At 47.6% G+C, this 7,680-nt stretch overlaps 1 protein-coding gene across 2 annotated transcripts in view; it reads left to right on the top strand.

The window, feature by feature from the left end:
• The first annotated feature begins 371 nt into the window (after nt 1-371).
• Nucleotides 372-7,680, top strand: part of Dennd5b (DENN domain containing 5B) — a 137,324-nt gene continuing 130,015 nt past the window's right edge. For both annotated transcript variants that reach the window (XM_090319310.1, XM_090319302.1), the window contains exon 1: nt 372-618. In XM_090319310.1, the coding sequence (XP_090175436.1) occupies nt 492-618 (127 nt within the window). In that variant the 5' untranslated portion in view covers nt 372-491. The remainder of the gene's footprint in view (nt 619-7,680) is intronic.

Raw genomic sequence — 7,680 nt, 5'->3', positions numbered from 1 at the left:
CCGCGCGCTCCCCCTCCCCCGCGCTCTCTCCTCAGCCCCGCCCCCGCGCGCTCCCCTCCGCGCTCCCCTTACGGTCCCGCCCCGGCGTGCTCCTCTTTTAGCCCCGCCCCCGCGCGCTCCCCTCACAGCCCCGCCCCCGCGCGCTCCCCTCACAGCCCCGCCCCCGCGCGCTCCCCTCACAGCCCCGCCCCCGCGCGCTCCCCTCACAGCCCCGCGTTCGCCGGGCTCGAGCGCCGCTCAGCTGACGCGCGGGCGCCAGACGCCGCCGCGGCTCGAGACTGACGAGCGGCAGCTGCGGCGCCGGCCTCCCGCCGCCACTCCCCCGCCGCCCCTCCCCCGCCGGGCCGGGATCTCCGCCCCCTCCCCCTTCCCTCCCCGCCGCTTCCTCGGCTCCCAGCCTCGGCAGCCGGCTATGGGCGCGCCGGTGTCGGCTTAGGGCCGGCCTGGGGACCGCAGTCGGAGCGGCGGCGCAGCCTCCACAGCCGGCCGGGATGAGCGGGAGCGGCGCGGCCCCCGGCCCGGGCCCCGGCTCCTCCCCGGCAGCCTGCCGTTTCGCGCACTACTTCGTGCTGTGCGGGATCGACGCTGACAGCGGGCTGGAGCCCGACGAGCTGGCGGGTAAGGCGAGGCGGCGGCGGTGGGGTGCGGGCGGGGTGCGGGTTCCACACAAAGTCGGCTCTCCCCACCCCCCGGTCGCCGCTCTGCGACCCCGACCCGGGCGACGATTTAATGACATTGTTATTTATTCCGCGCGCCAGCTCAGCGGGGGAGGCGGAGACGCGGGGTTATTAATAACGGGCGCGGGGCGCGGGCAGCCGGAGGGCCACGGCTCCCCGCTGGGCACCGCGTCCGTCCGGAGCCCGCCGTCTCCCGCTGTCGCCCGCGGGGGCGCCGGGTGAGTCACCGGGCGCGCGGGATGCCTGGCTGGCGCCCCCCCGCCCCGCTGCGGGGCCGCGAAGTTTGGCCCGGCACGTGACTCGCGGGAGGCCGGGGGGAGGGGTCCGACCCCCGGCTCGGCGGCGCGGGCGGAGGCTGCTCGGACTTCACCCTGGATTGCCGTCGGGTGCGCCGCGCTCCCCTCCCCACCCCCCGCCCCCGTCTTCCCTTGTCCTTTGGGTTCGGTGGCGGCGGAGTCGCCCTTTGGAATCCTGGCGATTTGGCAGGTCACCGGGAGCCCTCGGGGACCTTTGGACCGGAGCTGGAGACCCGTCCCGAGGCTTTGTTGTCAACCGCCCGCACCTTTCTGAGTTGAAGTAGTTGCATATCCCCCAGCCACCCCTACATTTACGAGCCTCCGTGGGCCACTGTTGGGGTTTTCTGGAGGGACACTGGGCCCTCCTCTTTGATGTGTGATGGCGCAGTGCGGGGCTGCGCTTGGAAGGGACCGGCGCTAGGAACCTGTCGTTTAAGGGATGCTGGGGGACAGGGGCGGGGCGCAGTGGTGAGGGGAGGCCCGGGAAAACGGGCAGATTTCATTTTCACCCCTCTTTCTGTTTGTGCCATGGGATCCAAACCTTGATTTGTTGTCGTTTTTTTAAAGGGTGCCACAAGTGCCATCTGCCTCTTGAACTTTTATCTCTGTCAGTGCTAAACACTTAGGTCATTGCCTTAGAGAATAGCTTCCTCTGGACATAGCATTCCTTATTGGTTACTTACACCAGTGTGGATTTTCTTTCTTCCTTTTCGGGGGGGGGAGGGGAAAGATCGAGAAGTATGTACAGTATTAAATGTTCAACAATAGTAAACAAAACTGTTCAGCTTTAAAATACAGTACTGGGCCATCCCCACGTCTTAGCTGAAGTGAGGATCTTTTCATTAAGTCATCCTCACAGTAAATCGTTTTCAACAAAAATCCAAGTCTAGTTCTAGTGGTGGTGGTTGTTTTCGAAAAGAATCATAAGGGGGGGGGGCTGGGGGCTCATGTTTGTGATCTTAGCTACTCAAGATGAGATCTGAGGGTCGGGATTCAAAGCCAGCTCAGGCAAGAAAGTCCTTGAGACTTCTATCTCTAACCACAAGAAAACTGGAAGTGGCCCTGTGGCTCAAGCCGGTAAAGTGCTATCCTTGAGTTGAGCTCAGGGATAGCACCCAGGCCAAGTTCAAGCCCCAGACCAAGCAAAAAAAAAGAAAGAAAGAAACATAATAGAGTACCAGGTTTTTCTTTTCTGTATATGAAATTACGTAATCAAAGGAATTTAGGGGGGAAAGGTTTGCAGATGGATTTGGGGAGATTTCGCTTTTGGTACAGGTGAAAGAGGATTAGCTTCTTTTTCTAGGATCCTTCCTTCCCCCCACAGTGCTCTAAACATTGTCACACTGGGCCCATTTGGAGATTTTCTGTGTATGGTGATGGATGAAAGGAAAAATGTGTGTATTTGCCTGTTCTACTAGTACAATACCTTCAGTTTCTTCAGTCCAGATGGCTTAGTAAAACTTAGTAGTGGGGCTTTGGTGGCTCACGTCTGTAATGTTAGGTATTCCTGAAGCTGAAATCTGAGGATTTCAGTTCAAAGCCAGTCCCGGCAGGAAAATCCAAGAGACTCTTTTTTTTTTATATTCATATATTTTTTATTGTAATTAATAGAAGGGTTACATTATATTCACTAGATAGAAGAAGCATTGCTTCACATTCCAAGAGACTCTTATCTCCAGTTTACCACTGAAAAGATGGAAGTGGAGAGGTGGTTCAAGTGGTAGAATGTCAGCCTTGAGAGAAAAAGCTAGGGAACAGTGCCCAGGCCCTGAGTTCAAGCCCTAGTACCAGCACCAAACAAACACAAAAACCTAAGATGGGCACCAGGGTTCACTCCTGTAATCCTAGCTATTTAGGAGGCTGAGATTGTTGGAAGTCAGTCCAGTCAGCAAAGTCCCTGAGACTCTTATCTCCAATAAAATATTCAGAAAAAGCCAGAATCGGTGATATGGATCAAGTGGCAGAGCACTAGCCTTGAGTACAAAGAAGTTCAGGAACAATGCCAGGCCTAGTTTAAGCCCCAGGATCAACAAACACAAGAACAAACCAACTAACAATAAAGTATTAGATTTTTAATGGATTCAAATTTTTTTTTTATTTTAAGAAACAAGCAGAGAATGGAGAAAAAGCAAAACAATATTTGAAAAAAATATGATCATAAACTTTCTGGAGCTGTCAAAAAAAAATCAGGAATTTTTTTTTTTTTTTTTTTTTGGTCAGTCATGTAGCTTGAACTCAGGGCCTGGGAGCTGTACCTGAGCTCTTTAACTCAGGACTAGAACTCTACCACTTTGAGCCACAGCACCACTTCTGGCTTTCTGGTGGTTAATTGAAAATAAGTTTCACAGACTTTCCTGCATAGGTTGGTTTTGAACTGCTATCCTCAGATCTCAGCCTCCCCAGTACATAGGATTACAGGCATGAGCCACTGGTGTCCAGCTAGGATGATTTTAATGTATCTTGAAGACACACTGTTTCTCTTTCTGCAATAATGTGTATATGGTTGTTTGGCATTTCTGCTTCTTGTAATACTTGATGTATTTGGGTAATAATACTCTTTGCCCGGTAAATTTTCATTATCCCATCATTCAGCAAATAGTTTCTGAAGTCCTCTACTTGGTATTTTAGGCAGTGGGAACAGCTGTGAACAAAGCAATACAAAAGCTTTGCTATTACAGAGTTTACATCCTAGTATAAAGCATTAATAAAGATATAGCCTGCCAGACGTTACAGCTTTGATGAAAACAAAGCCAGGAATGATGTGCCTAGTAGTTCACACCTATAGTAACCTCAATACTTGGAGAGCAGAGACCAGAGGATCTGGAGTTTGAGGTAGGCCTGTGTATGTAGTGAAATCCTGTCTCAACACAAACAAAACAAAAAACAAAAAAATTTAAGACACAGGCAAATGGGATTAGAGGAATCCTGAAGACTGGTGGATTGGTGGAGTTGTGATATTTTATTTTATATTGGTTCTGATGATTACACCCAGGGACCAGAATGTACAGTGTAGTAACCTCCCAGCTTCTCCCTTTGGAGAAGGTGACATTTGAGCAGAATCCCTGAAGGAAGTGAAGAAGCAAGTCATGTGGCTTGTGTAAGCCCAAGCCTTGGAGGAACAGCATTTGTGCAAGAAAACAGCACATACAAAGATACTGAAATGAGATAGTTTTTCCTAACAGTCAGGAGACCAGTGTGACTGCAGCAGAGGGAGGGGAGAGTGCAGGTAAGATCATAGAGGCATGATTGGGGAGATTGTACAGGTGAAGAAATTGGGAACATTTGATCATCCAGATATATATCCTAGAAGTTGTTAGTATGAGGCTGGGATGTAGCTCAGTGGCAAAAGCAAGTGCAAAGTCCTGGTTTCCATTCTTAGTACCAAAAAAAAAAAAAAAGAAAAGAAAAGTTATTTGGTATGTGGCAGGATAAACACACTTCTTGGCACTCCTTGACTGCCTCCATTGATAGACATACTTTTTGGCACTCCTGTGGCTGGACTGCCTATATTGATAATTTTGTAAGATCCCTGAATGACATTATAGGTATCTTAGTGGCTCTTGACAGAAAAAAAAGGTTCCCCATCCCTGGCAGGGCCATACATTTTTAAGGCTTTTACTGTGAGAAGGACCATACTGATAAGATCTGATGTACCTTCTGTGTTTTTTAGTTTTATTTGTTCATTTTTGCTAGTCCTGGGGCTTGAACTCAGGGACTGGGTGCTGTTTGAGCTTTTTTGCTCAAGGCTAGCAGTCTTATCACTTGAGCCACAGCTCCACTCCCCGGTAGTTCATGGGAGATGGGTCTTACAGGCCTTTTCTGTGGGGGATGGCTTTATAGTGATCTCAGCTCTCAGCCTCCTGAGGAACTAAGATTACAGGTATGAGCCAAGGGCACCTGTCTGATGTACCTTCTGAAAAGTGGTCTGTGTCTATTCTATTGAGCATACTACATGAAGATCAAGGATAGAAGCAGTCTGGTTGGGATTCTCTCTTTGAGAGGAAAGGCTCTGGGGAGAGGTTCATACTATATAGGTGGAAATGGTTTGATGACAGACAGGAAAGAGATTCCATCTGTATATTGAAGATAGAGCCCAGAGCCCACAGGTGTTGTGGATGAATCGTATGAGTGTGTGAATTCTGCTTATAGTCACGGGGAAAACAACAACAACATGATCAAAGATGACTCCCAAGATTTTTGTCCTAAATAATTACAAGTTTTTCCGTGGAAAGAGGAAGACTAGTTAGAGAAGTAAGCTAGAGACTAGTCCAGTTTTAGAAAGGTTAAATTTGGGGTTGGAGGCATGGCCCAAGTGGTAGAGCACCAGCCAAAGAGCAAAAATGTCACATATTGACTTGAGCCCCAGTCTTGGACTAAAAATAATTTTTTTTGGCTGGGTTGCCAGTGGCTCACACCTGTAGTCTTAATTCAGGATACTGAGATCCAGGTTCAAAAAGAAAGCTCAGGGACATAGAACAGTACTTAGGCCCTGGAACCAGTACCAAAAAAGAAAAAAAGGAAAAAAAGTTAAGTTTGATGTGTCTATTAGACTTTCAAATGGGGATGTCAGATACATCAGGCATCTGTTTGCAGTGAGATTCATACTGTAGGTACAATTTTTATTTTTTGGTTGGTTGTGGGACCTGAACTCAGGGCTTGGATGCTGTCTCTGAGCGCTTTTTGCTCAAGGGTAGCTATGGCTCAACCACTTTGAGCCATAGTGCTACTTTCTGTTTTTGAGTAATGAATTGGAGAGGAGTGTCACAGACTTTTCTGCCCTGGCTGGTTTTGAACTGCAGTCCTTAGATCTCAGCCTCCTGAGTAGCTAGGATTATAGACATGAGCCGCCATGCCTGGCCTGTAAGAGTTCTGGGGCTTGAACTCAGGGCCTGGGCACTGCCCTGAGCTTCTTTTGCTTAGGGCTAGCATTCTACCACTTGAGCCACAGGCTACTTCTGGCTTTTTCTGTTTTTGTAGTGCTGAGGAATCGAACCCAGGGCTTCATTCATGTTAGGCACGCATTCATGTAAGTAGAAATTTAAAGCGATAAAAGCATATGGGATTTCTTAGTAAGTAAATAGAGGCCACTACTCAGGGTATGGAGCTATTCCAGCATACTAGGTAGAGAGGTTTAGAGGAAACTCCCATCAAGATTAAGAAGGATGATCAACTGGGCACCAGTGGCTTATACCTTATAATTACTTCAGGAGATTGAGATCTGAAGTACAGCCACTCAGGAGATTGAGACCTAGAGGATGTGATTCAAGGCTGGAGAGGACAGAAAAGTCTTGGACACTTCCATCTCCAAAATAACCAACAAAGTGCTAGACTGGAAGTGTGGTTCAAATGGTAGAGCACCAGCCATGATTACAAAAGCCAAGCAAGAGCTTGAGTACCCTGAGTTGAAGGCCCACTGCTGTCACACATATGTGCTCATGTGCACACACACATATATACATACACACATCTACACACACAGTGTGGACAGTAATTGAGAGGAGAAAAGGAGCAAGTAGTTTCTCAGCCAATCTTGACTAATTTGGGGATCATGAAACTATCACTTTTTGTTAACATATGACAGTCCTCAAGGCCAGATATTTTAGAAGAAATGTAGTTTATTTAACGGATAGTTTTGGAGGTGAAGAGTAGGATTCAGCCAATCCTGTCTGAATGGCCTCTAGTGAAAGTATAAAGGTGTATGGCACCACAGTTGTGCTTGCAGAAGAGATGGCACGATGAGATAGGATGCCAGAGACACCCCGGGACCTGGTTTTCCCTTCGCATAACAACTTACTCTTTCAATAACTGTTAGGTCCCAGAGGACTACAGTACTAATTTTTCTGAGGGCAGTTCCCCCAGTGACCTGATTACCTTCATTAAAGATTCCACTACTTTTCAACATTGCTTCACAGGAGACCAAGCTTCCAGCCCATGCCACTTTTGGAGACACATTCATAGCACTGAGTCAGGCAAATTAGCCAGAAGTTTTGTTGTATTAATTTCAAAGTCAATGATAGGAAATGATCTATTTTTAATCCCACTATGGTTTTTTTTTAATTAAAAAAATGGTATAGGGGTTGGAACTCTGGCTTTGTGTTTGCTAGACAAGCCCTCTGTCACTTGAGCCATGCTCTCAGAAAATTGTTATCTTGTCTCTAGAAGTTTTTTTTTTTATAGATTTTTTATTGCGATTAATAGAAGGGTTACATGATATTCACCAGATAAAAGGTGCATAACTTGTCTCTAGAAGTTTTAATTGTCTTTTATTTAACTTAAAATTATTCCAGGTGCTTTTCAGGATTTTTCTTATCATAAACATGTTGCCAGAACACATTGCTCTGCAGGTGTAGGACATGAAATAAAATTAAGGACTACACCATGTGAAGTAGTAGTTAAGTAGACTAAGACCTTGTGATAAACAAGTTATCAAGACTTCAGTGTTTTATAAGGTACTCTTCTCTTCTGGTTTTCTAGTGGTTATTTGGAAATAAGAGTGTCACGGACTTTGTGCCCAGGCTGGCTTTGGAACGAGATCCTCAGATCTCAGCCTCCTGAGTAGCTAGAATTACAGGTGTGAGCCACCTCGCCTGGTTGGAAAAGACTTTAAATAGAGGCGGTGCTGCTGGCTCACACCTGTGATAAATTTACAAGAGTTTAAGTTGTATGATGTATTATTTTTAGGTCTGGGGTGTTGAGTGTGGCTTCTA

This window comes from Megascapheus bottae, chromosome 2 (genome assembly GCF_031878675.1).
Source record: "Megascapheus bottae isolate mThoBot1 chromosome 2, mThoBot2.hap1, whole genome shotgun sequence".
Taxonomy (NCBI): domain Eukaryota; kingdom Metazoa; phylum Chordata; class Mammalia; order Rodentia; family Geomyidae; genus Megascapheus; species Megascapheus bottae.
The sequence above is the reverse complement of the archived record's forward strand: the minus strand, read 5'-3'. Positions and strand labels throughout refer to the sequence as shown.